A 22,389-nucleotide genomic window follows, 5' to 3' on the forward strand; every position below is an offset into this window, starting at 1 on the left:
AACCGTATGAAACATGATTAAACAGTGTGCAGTAAATCACAGTTTGCTTTCAGATTTCTCATCAGTTTGAGCTGACTTTTCTGAAATGGACCATTTCTATAGAAATTGGTGAATGGAAAGGAAACTGTTAGTTGCTTTACTCTCCAATTATTCCAATCGGTTTTATAGTGTTTTATAAATAGTGATATTGGCTTTATGAAGGTAAATTATTTAACATTTTGTTATTACTGAGAAGGATACCGACCTGCAGAGACAGAAGAGTTATCATTCCATTGTATAAGACCCTGATCAGACCACACTTATGTTCCATACTATTGTTCTCAAATTTGGTCCACAGGATTTGAAGGGGATAAATTAACTGTGGAAAGGGTGCAGAGGTGGATAACAAAGATGGTTTCAGGACTGTGCAATGTTAATTATGAGGATCGGCTGAGGGAATGTGGACTGCAGGGTTTGGTGGATAGAAGGAGAGGTGATATGATTGAGACTTTTAAACTGTTGAGAGGCAGTTACAGGGTGGATACTGGGAAGTTCTTTCACTTGGTGGAGCAGCAGGAAGGAGCGATGACAAGGTGCCATCCCTGGAAGTTACGAAAGAAGGCTATGAGCAAGAAGATGAGGAGTGGTTTCTTTGCATGGAGGGTAGTTGAACTGTGGAATGCATTGCCTGATAGAGTCATGAGAGCAAGAACAGTCAATGAGTTCAAGGAGTGGTATGATAGAATTTGTTTTTCCTAGGAAGGACCTCCTGCATTGAGTCTCTTGACTCCATGGAGGCCTCAATAGTAATAATAATAATAATTACAAAGATTATAAGGCTATGTGTAAGTGTAATATCTCACTAACACTGTCAAAGCCCCATATAATAAGTTTTCTTTCTCAGTCAGTTCTGTTTGGAAAGTCAATTCTATCTTTTTTTTTTATTATTTTAATAAAGGCATCCTCAGAGGACAGAAGTATTGAGATCTGTTTTTTTTTCTATTTACAGGGGCTGGCTCAAAACATGCAGTTGTTCACTGGTTTTCATCATTTCATTTTGTAACAAGCAAGCATCATATAATCTCAGTATGGATATCAACTTAATAAAATTTCTTGAATTGTGTGCTCTTTTTATAATAGTTTTCATCTTTACTATTCTGCCATATCTTATGCTACAATCAGTATACAAAATTTATGATCACCGTAGAAAACATTTACTCATGATTGTTATCAGTTTTGTAAGCTGTTTTGGAGGTGGTGTCTTTGCAGGAACATGTTTCATGGAACTTTTACCAAAGGTTCGGTCTGAGTTTTCACATCTTACAAAAGAAAGTATTTTATCAACTTATCCTTTGGCAGAGTTTTTCATGTTATGTGGATTCATGCTGGTGCTTATTATTGAACAGGTAAATATAGTTTTTTGTATAAATTCAGTAACCTTAAAGAATATTTAAACAAAAGTTACTTAAATAACACTTTGGATATCAGAGATAGTTGTAGAAAGTTGTTCCACATGGTTATAAATTGAATTAAAGTTACCAAGAAATATATTCTGGTTTCATTCTTTATCCAAGTGTAAGCAAACAAAATTTAGACATAAAGTATCTTCACAGCCAGGCTACTTTTATATAGAGGTTAATAACTTCACATTAATTGTCTTAGTATTCCATAATACAAAACACACATCCTCTTGGATATATAATGCAATGCATTATGGGAGGGGCCACTAGCCAAGCTGGTTTTGACCTTTATTGAGGTACTGTTAAAGTGCACGGGGTACCTCTCTAAAAAATGAGTGAGCTACGAGATAGCTCTAAATCTCACTGAATGATCCTAAAGGATCACTACTACACTGATCACTCCATGACATGTAACAGCAGTGGCTTCACTCAGTGACAGGCATAAAAACCTGCCACTGAGCAGACCTGCTCTGCTCCCCAGTAAGCCCAAAGACTAACATTATTAAATTTTGAGGTAAAGTGTGGGGGTTAACTCTCCAAAGACTGAGTGATCTCCAAGATCAGTGTAAATCTCACTAATTGACCTGAAATATTCACTCCTAAACTCATCAAACTCACCATCAGCGGCGCTACTCACTCACATGCAAAAACCTACTGCGAAGTAAAACTGCTCTATTCCCGGGAACCAGACCAACAATAGATACTAAGGTTGAAGAATGGAAGTCAATTTTTGAAAATAAATTGACTTCTGCATTACTGAATTGGTCACTGTTGTTCATACACTTTCCTCCAAAATCATTAAAACAAGAGCTACTGCTAACCAGCACCCTTTTCCAGTCCATCTTGAAGCTCACCAAACCGACTTGACCTTTCTCTTTAATTCCATCTATTTCTGTTCTTTGGAGCAGCCTCCATCACTCTGCCTTCCCCAAATAATAAAACCTGCAGTAGTTGTTCAAAAAAATTGTAAGCAGATTCCTCTTTTCTTCTTATCCTCTTCCCTCACATGGCACTGATCTGCTATAGGTATTGTGACTTTTCATTTATGAATCAGATATATATATATACACAGTATGATCAAAATTAAAGTATCTCTGTTTAAATCCTTGTGTAGTGCTATCCAGTGATCCATATGCTGCAAAACTTTGCAGGAATACATTGTGCGTCATGCTTAAGCGATATCTGAGGAAAATACATAGTTATGAATTCACCACCAGGGAATGTTATAAACACCAAATGCATGGAATTTGCTTATCACATAGTTTGGCAAGGTGCCAGGAGGGTTTAACAAGATGGACATAGGATTTTTCCCTCTATTCAGGTTGTTAATACCATCCACAGTGATGGCACTAACCTTGTCCATGTGCCTTGCTCATTAAGCTGCACTGCCTAAAGAATCACAGTGCTGTTACTGCACTCCACAAATTTCATTGTGTGAACAAATGTCGATGAGGTCCACTTATCCCCATGTGCTCTGCGATGAATGATTAATTGTTTTGAAGAAACAGGATTGTTGGGAATTAGATCTGGCAAATATCACAAACCAATCAGTTCACAAAAAGTGAATGAAGTTGCTAATGTTGTTGTGGAGCAGGCCACAAATAACAGTATTGAGTTCTTGCAGTGCATGTGCTATATCAGTATACATGGATGTGGCTTAGACAACTGTCTGGAAAACTACAGAAGATTTTGCATTTCTGCCCATTCAAAATAGCCCTGACACAGGAGTTGTGCCTGCAGGACTTTGAAATTCAACTGACATTCGCTTTAACATTCCTTGCTCAAGTAGAGTTGGAAACTGCATTTCCATGGATGATTCTGTGGGGAGATGAGGCTCATTTTCACCTGAATGGAGCTGTGAATACCCACAATTGCCAGATATGGGCTATGTAACACCTGCATGCAATCCAACAAATTTCTTTGCATTCACTCAAAGTTACTGTCTGGTGTGGGTTTCCAACTTTGTTTATCTTTAGACCATTCTTCTTTGAAGATATTTGCCAGTCAGGTCCTGTGACTTGCTCAGTTATTGCTGAGAGGCATTGCAATATGATAAACAATTTTGTTGTGCCACAGTTACAGCAGCACCTCTGCATGGATTCAGTCATTTTCATGCAGGACGGGGCCCCCCTCCACACATCGGTTGATCCATATAGGAAGTTCTTTGAGAACATTTCATGGAAGCCAGAATAATCAGCCATGCATTTCCCACTGTGTGAATGTCTCGTTCACCTGATCTGACCCCTGTGACTTTTGTCTCTGGGGATTTCTCAAAGATAGGATTTATCGGGATCATCCTGATAATTTGCCAGTGCTGAAAGACAGCATAATGTAGCATGCACACTGTGCAACACGGATGCAGTTTGTGACATACTGAGAAGGGTAGCACAGTGAACAATACAACCCGTGAGTGCATAATTGAAATTAATAAAAATGTGTTATTTATGCTTATGTCACATATTTCCTTACACACACACACACACACACACACACACACACACACACACACACACACACATAAAAATTACTACATATACATTTGGTACATCACAACATCTATTGGTAGTGAATTTTGGAACTGCTTTTTTTTTTTCGCAGATATCACTTCTGCATGATGCACAGTGTATTCCTACAAAGTTTCGCAGCATTTGGATCACTGGGTAGTGCTCCACAAGGCCTTAAACAGGGATACTTTAATTTTGATCACTCTGTATGTATATATAGGCTCCATGAAAGAACAGAACATGAAAGTACAGAATATGAAGAAACAGAACAATGAAAGCACAGAACTGTGACAGAACAGAACTATGATAAATAGAACCATGACAAATCAGAACAGAGGAAAAATAAAACGTTTATTATTTTTTATTATTATTATTATTATTATTATTATTATTATTATTTTGAGCAACTCCAAGGAGTCGACAGACTCATCGAGAGAGGCCCTAACATCATGTCAAGAACAACTATTCGACATTCACACAGTATCTATCATACCTCGCCTTGAACTCATTCATGGTCATAGCACCCACAACAGACTCTGGCAGCTTATTCCACTCATTTACCACTCTCCAAGTAAAAAACCTAGCTCTAACATCCTTGTTAACCACATTCTTGCCCAGCTTCCATGTATGGCCCCTAGTCCTCCCACCACAAATCCTATTCTCAAAAATATCTTCTGGATTAATCTTATAGAAACCCTTCAGTAATTTGAATGTCTCAATCATATCACCCCTTTTCCGCCTATCAACAACTTTTGCAACCCACAAATCTTCAATCTGTTCTCATAAGGTTCATTCCACAGACCTGCCACCATCTTGGTCACTCGTCTCTGGATCCTCTCCACCTCCTCCCCATCAGGAAGAAACCCTGATGCCCATATCTGGGCACAGTAGTGTAGATGGGATCTTATCAGGGCTTGATATAGAGGAACAATAACTTGTTTGTCTCTGCTTGTTAAAGTATTTTTCAGTAACTAAGTGATTTGATGAGCTGATTTAGCCACTTTTGCAATGTGCCCCCTAAACTTCAACTCCCTATCCACCAACACTCCCAAATCCCTGGCCTCATCAATCTCCTGGAGTACGGTTCCACCAATGTGATATACTGCTGCTAATCCTTTCACTCCAAAATGCATAACCTTACACTTTGCCACATTAAATTGACATCCATTTTCCCTAGTCCAGTCCTCTAAACTATCCAAATCATCCTGCAAAATTTTGACATCCTGTGCACTCACAATTGCTCTACCCAATTTTGCATCATCAGCAAACAAGTGAACACTTCCTCTCAGATCCTTTCCTATATCATTAATGAACAAATTGAAAAGTAGTGGTCCAAGAACAGAACCCTGCGGCACACCACTAGTCACAAGCCATCTTTTGGACTCCACTCCTGAATAAACCACTCTCTGGTATCTCTCCATCAACCACTCTCTGGTATCTCTCCATCAACCACCCTCCTATCCATCTCACCAACCCTATATCCATCCCCATCTGCTCCAGTTTACTGATTAGAATTCCATGTGGTATCCTGTCAAAGGCCTTGGCAAGGTCCAGTAGAATCACTGTAAACCCATTACCCTTATCCAGTTCAGCCGTCACTGTGTTATAAAATGTGAGCAAGTTACTGAAGCATGATCTACCCTTCACAAAACCATGTTGCCCCCCATACAGTATCCCATTTTCATCTATCCAATCCTGTATTCTTCTCTTGACTCCAAGACCTTGACAACGATTCCTGATATGCTAATCAGTCGGTAATTTACAACAGTAGTCTTGGAACCTCCATTATGCAGTAGAACTATTTTCCCCCTCTTTCCACCCCCTCGGGACTAACCAAGACCCGAGACTCAGATTAAAAAAAATGGTCAAGGGTACTGACAATTCTTTAGCCGTTTCATGTACGACATGAGCTGGTATACCATCCAATCCCACAGATGTATTGACATTGAGGTTTTGCAATGGACTACTCACCTCCACCTCATTCACCACAATTCCCGTATAATCTATTGGTTCATTCATTTCTGCAATGTCACCACCTGGATGATATACTCTTGCAAAGTGCTCGCTCAGTAATTCAACTATATCAACTGATTTGGTTACCTCTCTACCATCGGCATTCTTTAAAATCATTCTGCCATATACATTTTTTCTTTTACTTGCAACATATCGAAAAAACTGTTTGGGATTCTCTTTAGCCTGCATGGCCAATGTTCTTTCATAATCCTTTTTTGCTTTTCTTACCACACTCGTTACCCTTCTGGCCTGCGCTTTATACTGTTCATGTGCCTGCCGGTCACCTTTCTCCTTAAATTCCCTCATAGTTGTTTCTTTTTTTGCAGCTCAAGCTTAATGGTGTTATTTATCCATTTAACTCCTACTTGATTTTTTATTCGGAATCTAGGTATACAGTCAGCCATTGCTTCATGCAAACACTGTTTAACCGCCTCCCATGCACTGTCCACTTCTAGCTCTTGCAGTTGTACATGCCATGGCACTGTACCAATCAATCTCCTAAACTTGTCATACTTACCAGCCCGATAATTCCACGTGTACCCTGTCTTAATTGTAAATTCCCCACCTTTAGCCACCTCCCAAGTCAAGACCCCATGATCACTTTCACCATTTGGTGGCAACGTGGTCATATTCGTTACAGCCAAATCCTCAGATGCAATTACAGGTCAAGCACTCTCTGACCCCTAGTATTTTCCATTACATGCTGTCGCAGATAGTTATCCCTTAATAACTGCATAAAATCCAATTCCTTTCTCCCATGTGTCCTCTCCTCCTTCCAATCAATGTTACCATAGTTGAAATCTCCCATAATAATTACCCTCCTTCCACTCATTTCTTCTATTTGCTTATGCATACTATCTCCACCATCTATCCATCACCTGGTCTATAGCAGCACCCAACTGTATATTTTGTTCTGCTAGTTTCAATCTCACACCAAATAGCCTCAAATGTGCTCTTTTCTCTATCCTGCAGTTCCACTTATTATTTGTATAGATTTTTAATCTATACAACACGTAGATTAAAAATGGCTGCAGGTTGTTCATTCGGCATAAAAACATCAGTGTATAGTTCTACAACATTTAAATGAGCAAGTCCTTCACAGACCCCCCCCCCCATGGCTCCTTATCGATTTTGTCAAAACTTATCCGGATGTACAGAATAATGGAATGAAACATTTTTGTTCTAGCAAAAATACAAATAAACTGTGTGCCTACATTTCCAAGAATACTAAGTAATTACAGGAGTACTTCTTAAGAACTGAGTGGCTTACCGGATTATAGGATTACCAGGAATAAGTACCCTTTCACTCAATGCCCCAATGCAGTTTCTAGTACGTTTGCAATATAACACTTTTACTTAGTGTCCTTTTGCATCTTCTGTTACATATTTCGCATGGCATTTGAATTTTTGTTGTGAAAACGTCTTAGCAATTGTATCGTCAGTTTACCAGAATAAAAGGGTGATCCATCTTCCACATATTCACTGTAGACATACAATTTATTCGCAAGGTAAGCATTCATATGCATTTATGATCATAACGGCAGTTACTTATCTGCCCATATAATATACTAGTTAGTTTAGTACTATGACAAAGCTTGAATATAAAATTAATAAAAAATTTATTTTTTAACAGATCTATTATCGTGTAATTTTCACTGACACAGAAAGGAAATCAAGTTCTACTGTACCAAGGATATGAATATACCAAGTATAGGGAAAATGAGAGTGGAGTGATTACCTGGAGATGCAGAGTCTACTTTGCCACCAAATGCAGGGCATTCTTGAGGACACAGGAAGAAAATATCTTTTTCCTGCTGGACTTTGAAAAAGCATGTATGTCTGCTACTCAAGTTGCTTTTCCACAAGCAGAAGTAAAAGGCTGCTATTTTCACCCTTTCCAGAGTGTTATTAGGAATATCAACAGTGTTGGCTTATGAAGTTGAAACTGAAGTCCCTACCTGCTCTCTCCTTTGTGCCAATAATAGATGTAAGAACTGTCTTTTGACCAACTAGCTGCCACATTTCCAGATGAGGATAACTACAATGAAGTTCTCACATATTTCTTCTCAACCTACATTGAAGGCGTTGCAGGAAGATAACCTCTCTTTCCAATTAGAATATGGAATCATTTTGAGGGTGCTGCTGAGAGATGTCCTAAGACTACAAATTGTTGTGAAGGTTTTCACAACGCCTTAAACTCACTGTTTCATTGTAGTCACCCAAGCATTTGGAACCTATTAGATGGATTAAGACAAGATATAGCTTGCCAGTGATTATTATTAGCCAATGCCCATACAGGTCGCCCAGAAGGCAGAAAAAAGAGGTATGAGACCCTTAGTAATCAAATGGCAATAGTTGTGCAGGAATATCAAAATCAAGAAGATAAATTGAGTTTTTTATGCCGAATGGCCAACCTGCAGTGATTAAATTTTTTTTTATATATATTTCTTTTATATTTTGTTTTATATAGATATTTCATTAATAAACAGATACGACATATCGAGATACGACACAAATAAATGTTTTATTTTTTCCCCTGTTCTGTTTTGTCATAGTCCTGTTTTGTCACTGTTCTATTTTTTCATAGTTCTGTTTCTTCATGTTCCATTTCTTCATGTTCTGTTTTGTCATGGTCTGTTTCTTCCGGTTACCGTATATATATATATACATATATATATTTTTTTTTTTTCATAATTCATTTTTACTCGGTTGGAAATATTATTAAAAAGCTTTAATGACTGATACCGAGAGATAAAAAGATGACATGGTATATTTGAAAAGATACTACTAGTTTACTAGTTTCGTTGACTTGATCAACATCTTCAGGTATCACAATCAAAGAAATGTATAAAGAATTACAGAGACTTAAAATTGCATTAACAGAACAAGTACAAAAAGACAGTAGCATGTTTGAAAACAAAATGCGAGCTTGAGTTCCAAATAAATGTAGACTACACGCTGTCGCGAGTGCACCAATACTGAACAGAGGCAACATGTGCATCAGAGAGGTTGAAACTTAGGCTGTTGTTGATATGAGAAGAATCTAGAGAAATTTCTCTAGATTCGACAATCTTTCTCTCGAGCTCATCATAGCATACATGGATGTTAGAATATAATAAATTTAGTTTAATCCTTTATCCAAGCATGAGCAAACAAAGTTTGCACCTGAAAATATCTTCAGGACTGTATATATATATTGTATACAGGGGGGGGGGGGGATACCCAAAAATAACTGGAATCTGAACTTGGCATGTGCACATTTTCCAGTTACAGATGATGTCACTAGGCATCGTGAGTGTGCAGTTTTCCACACCAGTCTGGCAAGTGGCGTTATCATGTGTAAACTGGTTTGTTGTTCTGGCTGCTTTTTTTTGTTAGTGCTTACAAGCAAGTTTGCCGATATTATGACTAACTGACTGCAAGGAGCAAAGGGTGTGCTTGAAATTTTGTTTTATTTTGGGTGAAACTAACAGCCGAAACTATTGTTATACTTCAGCAAGCCTTTAAGGATGATGCTTTAGGTAAAACGCAGGTCTCCAAGTGGTGGTTTCCCACTTGGAGACCTGCATCAGTTAAAGATCAACCATGATCTGTCCAACCTTCGACAAGCAGTAATGATGAAAACATCGAAAAGGTTTCCAAGCAATCAATGAAGATCATTGAAAGACCATTGAGCATCCTCTGAAGAGACGAATTTGTCATGGAGTTCATGGCAGCGAATTTTAACAGATTTGCAAATTACACATGTGTCAGCTAAATGTGTGCATCTTTTTTTTTTTTTTTTTTTTTTTTTTTTCTTGGTAATGTTGAGCCTATACGAGAGATTGGTTAATCAACCTATAATATGTTAGTATTATGTATGGGTAGTGGGTTGAGAAAGGAGAAACTTGTTTATTTACATTTGATTTAAAAGCCTGTATATTGTATTCCTTGGGAAATACATCGGGGGGGGGGGGGGAAGACTGTTCCACAATACAGCAGTAGCAGGAATGGAGGAGGAGGAAAAGAAACTTGTTCTGTGGATTTCAAGTTGTACTGCGAAGTGTGTTGGACAGCAGCTGCACATGTCCTAATGCACTTGATACTGATTGGGGGAATTATTGATGCTATTCAGATGAACATTTGCCATGGAAATATTTGTAGAATACACATAATGCAGAAACCAAACTTCTATGTGAAAGTGATAGGAGTGAGTTGGTAAGAGATGGGTTATTAATCTATCTAATTGCTCTCCTCTGTATTGAGTCAAGCCTTTTGAGGATGCTCTTTGGGACCCCTCACTCCAAATGTGAGAGCAATATTCAATAGCTTGGCAGATTTGTATAAAATTAACGTTTAGAGGTGAAGTAATGTCTTGAGCGAAAGAGAAATCTAGTTTTTTAGAAGTTGAGTATGCAAAGGTTGTAATGTATTTATTCCAGGAGAGACTTGATGTTAGGGTAATTCCAAGAAGAGGAAATCTCATTTTGTCTGGAAATTTGAGTATTGTTAAAAGTAATACTAGGAGAAAATGGTTCTTTTTTGTGAGAAATAAGACAGAACTGGGTTTTAGTAGCATTGACAAGGTTATCTGAACCCCATTGGAGGATGGCTTAGAGATCAGAATTCAGCGCAATAATGGTTGATGTTCTGTAGGCCAAGGTGAGTTGTGTAGAGTAAGGTTTATTAAATGAAAGGGAGGATACAATGTGCTATCATCTACAAAATTGTGTATTGGGTTGGTGAAAGAACAGAACCTTGTGGAACTCCAGCATTAGTTGAATGGTTTATGGATAAGAAACCATCCACTATCACACATAATGTGCATCCAGACAGAAAGCTGGCAATCCAACTGCAGAAGTCCTGAGACCAGCGTTTGCCATGCCCCCATTGGGGCACTACCACCCTGGTTAAAAACCACTGTTATAGACCAATCAGTATCTCAGGCATGGTGGTAAAAGTACTGGAAAAATTGGTCAAAAAGAGAATTCAAGAAGGGATGGATATGATACTCTATGAGGGGCAACATGGCTTAGTGAAGGATCAGTCATACCTTGGTAATGTACTATTTATAATAGAGTGATAGCTGAGTTGGATAAAGGAAATGGCTACATGATGATTCTGCTGGATTTTGCAAAGGCATTTAACGGAATACCACATGGAACTCTGTTACGCAAATTAGAATAAATGGGGATGGATATGACACTGGTTAAGTGGATAAGAGGATGGCTGCTGGACAGATATCAAAAAGTGGTATATGGGGAAGGGGACAGAATCGAGACAAAAACAGGTGACTAGTGGTGTGCTTCAAGGTTCAGTGCTGGGACCATTGCTGTTTAATTTGTACATAATTATATAGGAAATATTCAGTTGTTTGCTGATGATGCAAAATTAGGTAGAGTAATAGTTAATCAAGGCAATGTGGAGAGCTTGCAGGACGATTTTAATAGGCTGTCAGTATGGGCAAAAGATAATGGGTGTCAGTTTAATGTGAAGAAGTGTAAAGTTATGCATTTTAGGATAAATAGATTACAAGCTGTGTATCATATTGATGACAACTATACTACAGAAATTAGATGAAGCTAGAGGTTTAAGGGTGGTGGTAGACAGTGCATTAAAATTTAGAAGACGTATTGCTAAGGTAGTCCAGACCTTAGCAAAAAGTACTTAGTTATTGACAAACACATTAACAACAACAGATAAGGAAGTTGTTATTCATTGTTAATAAGGCCTTGATATGCTCACATCTGGATTATTGTGATCAAGTCTGGTCTCCTGAGTTTCTGGGGATGAGGAAGTAGTGGAGAAGATTCAGAGGCAAGCGACCTAGATGATGAGTGGTCTGTGGAATATTCCCTATGAGGATAGATGGAGGATGTATGGATTGCAGAATTTGGTTGATAGGAGGGGTGATATGATAGAAGCATTTAAGTTGCTTAAAGGGTTTTATAAGATTGATGCAGGGGAAATGTTTCAGCACTTGGCTAGAGGGGGCCAGAACAAGGATTCATCTCTGGAAATTGAATAAAGTTGTGGTTAATAGGGGTGTGAAGACTAGATTTTTTGCTTGGAGAGTTGTGAATGAGTGGGATGAGTTGCCAGAGTCAGTTGTGAGTGCTTTGTTAATGGGTTCAAGGAGAGGTATGATAGATTGTGTGGATAGTTTGAGTCTCCCACTATGAGTCTTTGGACTCCATGGAGGTGCCTGTATAATTATAATAATAATAAATAATATTATTATTATTTCGTAACACATCCAAGGAGTCCAAGGACTCATCGAGGGAGGGCACCTACTCTACAACTCTCCGTATCCACCACTTAATCCACCAACTACACCAAACCACCACTAACATCATCATCTACACCAATGCCATCTGCTGCCCACCACCATTTTTTTTTTTGTCTGTAAATTGCATGTGTTCTGATGGTCAGTTTGCCTGTATGCATGAAAAATCCTGATAGCATCAGCCTGGCCAAAGATTATTGGGACGTGGTTGACAGAAGAGGATATAATAACTGGAATAGAAGTAGCAGGGTACAGCATTTTTTGGCAGGATAGGAAGGGAAAGCGTATGGTGGAGTACTGCTTATGATAAGTGATGACTTATGTCCTCTAAGAGTGGAGGTTTTGGAAGGCAGTGACACTAATGATTTTGAAAGCATATGGTGTGAGGTAGAGGTGGGTGAGACAGGATATTTAGTGGGGTGTTGTTACAAGCAAGGAGTTCAGATGGTGGGGACCAGGAGATGTTTAGACAGTTTGAGCTTGGCAAGCACAAGAAGAATGATTGTTATGGGAGATTTTAACTATAGCAGTATAAATTGGGGAGAGGAAGATGCATGTAGCAATAAGGGAATGGAATTTCTAGAATTCTTGAGGGACAAATGTCTTAGGTAACATGTAATAGAGGGAACAAGAGGTTCAAGAGTTTCGGATTTGGTCATAGCATCAGAAGAGTTGATAATAACTGAGATGATATCTCTCCCACCAGTTGGAGAGAGTGACCATGTGGTTTTGAATTGGAAGATGAATAGACATGCAGGAGTATCAAAACCACATGGTCACTCTCTATAAGGTAGGTGATTATAATAGTCTTAGACATCAACTTGGGGAAGTTTCATGGAGGGAGGAATTGGAAGACCGGGATATCGTTAGTGCTTGGGAAATTGTGAAGGAATATTTGTTAACAGCAATAGTAAGCTGTATTCAACAAGTGAAGAAGAGGACACAATTTGGTGGAAAGTGGATGACAAACAACATTAAACAGGAACTGCATGTGAAAAAGAGGCTATGGAAGAAATATAAGGAGACAAGTGAAGAGCAGATGTATGAAGAATATAAGACACAGGCCAGGAGAGTGATTAGTAAGGTAAGGAAGGCAAAACTGGAATATGAGAAGAGATTGGCCCTAAGATCCAAAGAAAATCCTAGGGAATTTTTTAGCTATGTGGCCAGTAGGAGGGAAAATGATTGTAGGATAAAAATGGGAATAGAGTGACTGATGCAGAGGACATAGTGGAATTGTTCAATGAACACTTTATTGGAGTATTTTATCCTGGAGTAGTAAATTTTAATACTAGAGGGATAGGGCAGGTTCGAGGTTTAGAGGTGCAGGAGGAGAGCATGTTCCAAATACTGAGTACTCTGGATGTCAGTAAAGCTGTGGGACTGGATGGTATTTCACCATGAGTTTTGAGAGAATGTGCTAAAGAACTGATAGCTCCTTTGACCTGGCTTTTCAATGAAAGTCTGGCTACAGGAAAGGTGCCCAGGGAATGGAAGAAGGGTAAGATAGTGCAATTGCATAAGGGCAGTAGCAGACTGGAAGTGTCTAATTATAGGCCAGTTTGTGTGTCGTCAGTAGTTGTTAAGATCTTGGAGAAATTAGTTAGGGACCATATACAACATTGGGCAGATGAGGGTAATGTTATCTGTGGGAGTTAACATGGATTTGTGAAGGGGCACTCTTGTTTTAGTAATATGCTAGCCTTTTATAATAAAGTTACAAGAGCAGTAGATGAGGGAAAGGCATATACTGCTATTTTCTTGGATTTAGCGAAGGCATTTGATAGGGTGTCACATGATAAGCTGATATTTAAGTTGCAGCACATGGGTTTGGATGTCAGGTTGGTCAACTGGATTCAGGATTGGCTGTCCGATAGGTATCAGAGAGTTGTGTATGGTGGGACAGTTTCAAGGAGTCAGAGGGTTACAAGTAGGGTTCCACAGGGCTCAGTACTAGGACCTATATTGTTTAACCTTTATATGAATGACATTGCAAGGGGATATTCAGTTGTTTGCGGATGATGTGAAGCTGGGAAGGGTTATTAGTAATAGTGCAGATGTGGTAATCCTTCAAAAGGATTACCTATAATTTGGAGGAGCTATACTGGAGGAAGTAGGGGAGACAAGAGATCTGGGGTTGATGATTGATAGAAACCTGAAATTCAGGGGACATATTGCAAAGGTGGTGAAGGTAACACAGAGGATTGCTGCAATAATGAGAAGGACACTGACCTGCAGAGATAAAAGAGTTATCATTCCGTTGTATAAGACCCTGATCAGATCACACTTAAACTATTGTTCTCAGATTTGGTCCCCAGGATTTGAAGGGGATAAATTAACTGTGGAAAGGGTACAAAGGCAGATAACAAAGATGGTTTCAGGACTGTACAATGTTAGTTATGAGAATCGGCACAGAACCGATCCTCATAACTCAGAATCTCAATCATATCACCTCTCCTTCTATCCACCAAATGCAGAGTTTGGTGGATAGAAGAAGGAGAGGTGATATGATTGAGACTTTTAAACTGTTGAGAGGTGGTTACAGGGTTGACACTGGAGAGTTCTTTCGCTTGGTTGAACAGCTGGAAGGAGTGATGACAAGGGGCCATCCTGCAAGTTACAAAAAGTAACTGTGAGCAAGAGGGTGAGGAGTGGTTTCTTTGTATGGAGGGTGGTTGAACCATGGAATGCATTGCCTGATAGAGTGGTGAGAGCGAGAATGGTCAGTGAGTTTAAGGAGTGGTATGATGGACTTTCCTGGGAGGGACCTCCCACGATGAGCCTGGATAGAGTTGTGTTTCCTAGGAAGGATGTCCTGCAGAGAGTCTTTTGACTCTTTGGAGGCCTAAATAATAATAATAATAATAATAATAATAAACTAAAGATTCCAAGAAATTATATTCTTGGTTTCATTCTTTATCCAAGTATAAGCAAACAAAGTTTGCACATGAATTCACTCCATAACTAGGCTACTTGTATATAGCCTCTATATACAAGTAGCCCAGTATATACTTTAACCTCAATAAAAATTGAAACCAGTCGGGGTAGCGGCCCTTTCCATAATGCAAATATGCATTGCATTGCATTATGAGATGTCAAGGCAACTGATGTGAAGGCATTAGTCTCTATATACAAGCGACTTCACATGCAAACTTTGTTGGCTTACACTTGGATAAAGGATGAAACCAAGAATATAATTTCTTGGCATCTTTAATTTATAGATGGAGCTTTAGTAATGAAGAAAGTTGTAAAACTTATTAATTCAAATCATCCATTATGTTTAGCACATAGCATACAATTAACCATAATCAAAGTTCTTTATATAAAAAATAATTTACAAGAAAATGACAGTGGTGAAGAGGAAATGACAGGGCAGTCATTGAATTATTTGATACAGAGAATTATAACAACTCAGGGCAAAAATGATGGTATACTCCAAAATTATGTAAAGAAAGAATTTAATAATGTAATTTCATTAATATTGAAATACTTTGCTGGTTATATTGAAGCACTTCTCACTGTTTAAAGGTTGTCTCAGAAAGAATCTCATAGATTTGAAATCAGATTAACTTTACAGATATGAACTTGAATTTGCTCTTTCATGTAATATTACCATCAACAAAAAAAATTGCTATAGAAGCATTATGTTGCAAAAATATTTATTTGTATATCTCTAACATATTAAAATTTAAGCTCAGTGAACTAACAAATCAAAACATCTTTTTAAACAATGAACTTAAACAATGATAGCTTGCATAAAGGAATGATGAACATCCTATCCAAAAATTCTGCATCATCTTCATGAACTCAAGAAATCAAATGATTATGAAGATTACAAAATTCTTAATGAAACCACCAAACATATAATAACAAAGATAATCATGGATTTAGTTGAATGCATTTATAATAAAGAAAAAACAAAAAATTCAACTAAGCAACTGAAGTTGGTGATTCCAAGTTCAAGGATATTGCAACTTGAAATTAAAACAATGCTGTATTATCAGTGATAAAGTAAAAACAATTGAAGTAGCTTGTCAATATCCAAATCAAAACCAAAAAAAAAAAAAAAGCACTTAAGACCTACTACAAGTCATTAGAAGGGAATTGACGTATTTTCAAGAATTAAAATAAGAGGAAAATATTTAAAACTGGCTTTTGATTTCTTAATGACAATTGAAGATCATGTGTCAATTCTGAAAGAGCTTTCAGATTATTATCATCATCATCATCATCATCTGACCTCCATGGAGTCAGAAATTCATTGTGGGAGGTACACATTGTTGCACACATTGCTCATCCAACCATGCCTTAAACTGATACAATGAGTCTACATTCACAACACACTCAGGCAGTGCATTCCACTCACCAACCACTCTACATGCAAAGAACCCTCTCCTCACGCCCTCCTTATACAGTTTTCAGTGATGGCCTCTTGTTCTTCCCCCTTCTCCATTCTGTGAAAAATCTCTTCCATGTCAGCCTGATAACAGTCTCTGACTAGCTTATGTCTAAACTGATTCAATGAGTCTACATTCACAACACACTCAGGCAGTGCATTCCACTCACCAACCACTCTACGTGCAAAGAACTTTCTCCTCACACCCTCCTTATACAGTTTTCATTGATGGCCTCTTGTTCTTCCCCCTTCTCCATTCTGTGAAAAATCTCTTCCATGTCAGCCTGATAACAGTCCATGACTAGCTTATGTCGCAATCATATCCCCCCTTCCTCCTTTTCACAAGGCTTTGCAACTTACATTATCTCAATCTGTCCTCGTACTCCACATTCCAAAGACCACTGACCGCCTTTGTGAATCTTCTCTGGACCCTTTTCAACATATCCTCGTCACCATGAAAACCCAGCAACCAAATCTGTGCACAATAATCCATATGAGGCCTGATCAAGGCCTTATACAATGGCATCATAACCTCTCTTATTTCTGCATGTCAAGGTCCTCCACATCATTGCCATTATTTGATGTGACGTCTTCACAACTTGTGTAATGTGGTCCATTAATTTCAGGTCCTTGTCCATCATCACTCCTAGATCTCTCATTTCCTCTACTTCCTTTAAAGTTTCCCCTCCAAGTGTATACTTCGCATCCCATTGTTGCTTACCAAATCTCAAAACCTTACACTTTGCAACATTGAACTGAGTTCCACTTACCTGCCCATTCATGCAATGTATTCAAGTCCTCCTGTAAGGCCATAACATCCACTTGTCTCTGCATTGCTCTCCCCAATTTTGCATCATGTGCAAACAGCTGCATATCACTAGTTAAACCCATCCTAATATCATTAGCATACAAATTAAACAACAACAATGGTCCTAAACTGATCCCTGCAGTACAACACTATTGACCTTCCTCTTTCAGGATACTGTATCCCCATATACAATTTTCTAATATCTGTCTGACAGCCAGTCTCTGATCCAACTCAGAAGTCTGTTATCCAATCCCATTTGTTTCAATTTATTTAACAGTTTGTCATGTGGCAGTCTATCAGAAGATTTTGCAAAAATCAAGTACACCACTATATATGCATCTTCCTTGTCCAAGGTATTTCACCTTGTTATAGTACATAAGTAAGTTGGTAAAACGTGATCTTTCTTTAACAAATCCATGCTGATAACCAAAGAGAATACTGCTGCTGCTGTTATTAACCCACTTCTGTATCCTACTTCTCACCAATCTCTCCAGTACCTTCACCACAACTCCAGATATACATATTGGCCTATAATTTGAAGCTACAGTCTTATCACTACTTTTATGCAGTGGAACAATTTTATCCTTCTTCCACTCCCTTGGAACCTGTGCTGTTGTAAGACCCTTATTAAATAGGCATGCCAATACCACTGCCATTTCCCTGGAACATTCCCTTAAGATGCATCTTGATATGTCATGAAATCCCATCACCTTATTGACATCAAGGTTATTTATTTCCTCCAAATAAATCCTGCTCACTCACAATTAAGCCATCCTCTCCTATGTCTTCTGCACTTAAGTTCCTCATGATTCCACCCTGATCAGAATGAAACACCCTTATAAATGCTGGTACTTGATCACTGAATACCTGAACAATATCTTCTGCAGCAGTTACCATTCTACCATTTCCATCCATTAACATCATCTTACCATGATCATTCTTCCTTCTACTTGCCACATATCTAAAAAACTCTCTAGGGTTTTTCTTCACCTGATTTGCTAATTTCTGTTCATACTGCACTTTTGTTTTCCTTACTGACAAGTAACAGGTAAGCAACAATGGGATGCAATGTATATACTTGGTGGGAAAACTTTAAAGTAGAGGAGATGAGAGATCTAGGAGTGATAGTGGACAAGGATCTGAAATTCAGGGGCTACATTGCACAAGTTGTGAAGACATTACATCGGATAATGGCAATGATGCGGGGAAGAGTTTTAGTTTTGGGAAGTCAGAGGGAGCCAAATCTGGGGAATAGGGTTGATGTTCCAACAACTCATAGTGCAAATCCCTTAATTTTTCCCATTGCCAAACATCTTTGTGGGCAGGTGCATTGTCCTGATGAAAGGTGATTTTTTTGCTTCTGCAAACCGGGTCTTTTCCCACAAATTTTTTCATCTAGTGTGGTTAAAAGATCGGAATAATATTCCCCGGTTATTGTTTTACCCTTTTCAAGATAATAAATAAACAAAATGCCTCTAGTATCCCAAAACACCGATGCCATAATAATTTACCAATGTAATAATTTACCTTAGTAATTGCTGTGTTTTATTTATCTGGTGAAAATTAATATTCATGAAAATGCATTATTTTCTCCCAGATGGTAGAACATCTTTAGTTGAGAAATAGCTCAATATTTTGTTTTGCAAATATTAATATTAATTTAGAACAAATTTTAAAATACTTATAAGCCTTTGTATTGAGTTGAGATATAATAGATAATCCTATCCTATAGATTCATATATTATTATTATTATTGAGAGAGACCTCCAGGGAGTCAGAGACTCATTGAGGGAGGCCACATGCTACACACACCAGCTATCATACTTATTCTTGAATTCATTCACACTGCTTGCACTCACAACATCCAATGGCAATTCATTCCAATCACACCACCATCTAGCCCTCATCCCTTCTTAATGGCCTTCATTCTCAGCTTCCAAGGATGGCCCCTTATCCTTCCCCCCCCCTCCTCCATAAATTGAAATCCTGTATGACCCTTTCAGAAGTTTGTAAGTCTCAATCATATCACTCCTCTTTCTCCTGTTTGCTAGTGTCTGCAGTCTACAAATTCTCAATCTGTCTTCATAATCAGTATTCCACAGTCTTGATATCATTTTAACACTCTCCTTTGTACTCTCTCCAATATATCAGAATCACAACAGAAACCAGGAGACCAGACCTGCGCACAATAGTCGTAGTGAGGTCTTATCAAGGCCTTGTAAAGAGGCAACATCCTTATCTTTACATGCGAACGTTCGTTTCAGCATTGCAGTTATCTTTTGACTTGTATTTGCAATCTTTGCTACATGGCCCCTGAACTTCAACTTCTTAACTACTAACATTCCAAGATCCCTAGCCTCACCAGTTTCTTATAGCATAATCCCACCAATATAATACGACATTGAATATCTAATCAGGCTGAAGTGAATGACTTTACATTTACTGACATTGAACTGACACCCATTTTCCTATGCCTACAATTCCAGCCTATTCAAATCATTCTGCAAGTACTGCATATCAGCAGCATTCCTGATTACCCTACCTATCTTTGCATCATCAGCAAATAGCTGTATGTCACTTGTCAAATCCTTCCCAATATCATTAATATACAGATTGAATAACAGTGGACCTCAATCAAAACATCATGTTGAGACCTCAACATATTGAGGTCCCAACTTAATAGATATCTATCTAATATCTGTCCTATCCTATCCTATTCCCTCAGCCATATGGCTGGTGGGGGATAGCTATATGCGACCATACTGGGGAGATGATTATGCGCAAGGTGGTTTCCTGTTGCCTTTCTTGCCATAGTATATTTTATAATTGTAGTCGTGTGTGTTTACGGGTCTGGTTTGCGTGCTTGCAGGATGAAAATCCCAAGATAAACTGGTGGAAAAAATCCTGCTGTCTACACCCAAGACTGGCTAACTTGGCTATAGCTTCGGAAGATCCTTAAGCTCTTCATGTCTCTGATGGGAATTGAACTTAGGACACTCCTCCCCAGGCATATGTCTGCGAAGCGCATAGCCACTATAACCACACGGACATCTAATATCTATATGGATGATATTAGATAGATATCCATCTAATATCTATCTACCTGATATTAGATGGATGGAGCACCTGATCTTATAATGCTGCTAAAGTATTTACTTAAACAGTTATGGAGAGAGAGAGAGATCACTTTAAAATATAATTCAGATTTCATGTAAGGATATCTTACCACCATGATTTAAGTTCCCACTGATAAAAACTTAACTAATCATACATCTTTGTGTGGGGTTGGGGGGAGGCTTATATTCCATAGCTCAATCCCTTGACTGAAGATGAGTAAAACATGTTAGAAATTGAGATTGCATTCTTTCTCATAGTGGCATTATTTCTTATGGGAAAAGGAAAAACAATTCAGTGATAGGTCTGCATCATTTCAGTTAATGACAGTTAAGAAAGCATATTTTGTATAGTTCATATGGATATACAGTTTTTTGTCATTTAGAGCCTGCATCCCCACTTTCTTTTTAAGTTTGAATACTATATATATCATATGATTCACCAGTGATTAATAATTTTAATAATAATTAATTCACATAAGATAATTACAAAGTACTATATAACTGCATTTGTACAGTATTAATATTTTTCTTGCATACTTAGTCTCATGTACATGGTTATAATTTATTTTGCAGCATATTTTATTTACCTAATGTATATTTACTTTTTTTTTTTATCTGTAGATAATCTTAAAATTCAAGGAAAATGATTCAGAAAGGGAGCCTTTGCTCAGTCATTACCATCAGCACACTTCTTGTGAAAATATTGATGCAGTGAAAGGTATTCGAGATGTCAGTTCACATGTGAGGCATTCGATTCATGAAGATCCAAGCTCTCATTCAAATTTTCGTGCAGTGTTATTAGTATTTGCACTTTCTCTTCATTCTGTTTTTGAGGGATTAGCAATTGGTCTTCAGTCTTCTACATGGGATATAACAAAACTCTTCATAGTTGTACTTATTCATAAAATCATTATAGCATTTACTCTTGGTCTTAAACTTGCTGAAAGCAAACTAACAACTGTCACCATAATGCAATGCAATGCAATATTTTCTCTTATGACACCAGTTGGAATTGGTATTGCTATAGCCATTGAGAAACTCTCTAAGACTGCACATGTATACCTGACTAATGGTATATTACAAGGTTTTGCTTGTGGAACATTTCTGTATATAACATTTTTTGAAGTTTTACCTCATGAAGTACATAATGCAGAACATCGGCTAATGAAGCTGCTTTTTGTTATATTTGGCTTTGCTTGTGTAAGTATACTTGTAGGTTTTGAGAATTAAATCTAAAAAAAAAAAAAGTGTTCTCTACATTTATGTGAACATACTCTTTATTATTGTTGTTGTTATTATTAGCACCAGACCTCCTTGGATTCTAAAGACTCATCAAGGGAGGCAAATGCTCTTAGACAAAGCCCATCAAACTGTGCTTTAACCATGCTACCAGCCAGGACATATATATACGTCCAAGTTATAATGGATGCAAAGTGCATATTAAAATTGTAATACCATTAATATTACATTGAAATAGATGATGTAAACAAAGCGTATGAGGATGCGTATTTGATCCATAATGGCCAGTAAGGTGGTTAAACTCATTCCACGCATCTATCTGCATTCACCTCAGTGTCTGGCAAAGCATTCCACTAACCAACCACTCTTCACACAAAGAACCTACTTCTTATGCAACTTCCAGGTATGTCCCCTTGTTCTATCCTCATCCTCCATTCTTTGAAAAATTTTTCCACATTAACCTCGTAACAATTGTAAATTTACTAACTTAAATGTCTCAATATCCCCTCTCTTCCTCCTATTCACAAGACTATGCAAACTGAATTCAGTCATCTGTCCTCAAATCCTATTCGAGATTAGGATTTGAGGTCATTCCAAAGACCAGTTACG

General features: G+C 38.0%; 1 protein-coding gene across 1 annotated transcript in view; it reads left to right on the forward strand.

The window, feature by feature from the left end:
- The window catches only part of LOC150092974 (zinc transporter ZIP1-like), a 43,497-nt gene extending 21,699 nt beyond the window's left edge, over positions 1–21,798 (forward strand). Inside the window, exons 3-4 of the mRNA XM_090413970.1 lie at positions 989–1,385; positions 21,163–21,798. Of these exons, the coding sequence (XP_090270096.1) occupies positions 1,068–1,385; positions 21,163–21,771 (927 nt within the window). The 5' untranslated portion in view covers positions 989–1,067 and the 3' untranslated portion in view covers positions 21,772–21,798. The remainder of the gene's footprint in view (positions 1–988; positions 1,386–21,162) is intronic.
- Positions 21,799–22,389: the final 591 nt, after the last annotated feature.

This window comes from Typopeltis vanoorti, chromosome 24 (genome assembly GCF_054136105.1).
Source record: "Typopeltis vanoorti isolate ZY-2024b chromosome 24, IOZ_Tvanoo_1.0, whole genome shotgun sequence".
Classification (NCBI taxonomy): Eukaryota; Metazoa; Arthropoda; class Arachnida; order Uropygi; family Thelyphonidae; genus Typopeltis; species Typopeltis vanoorti.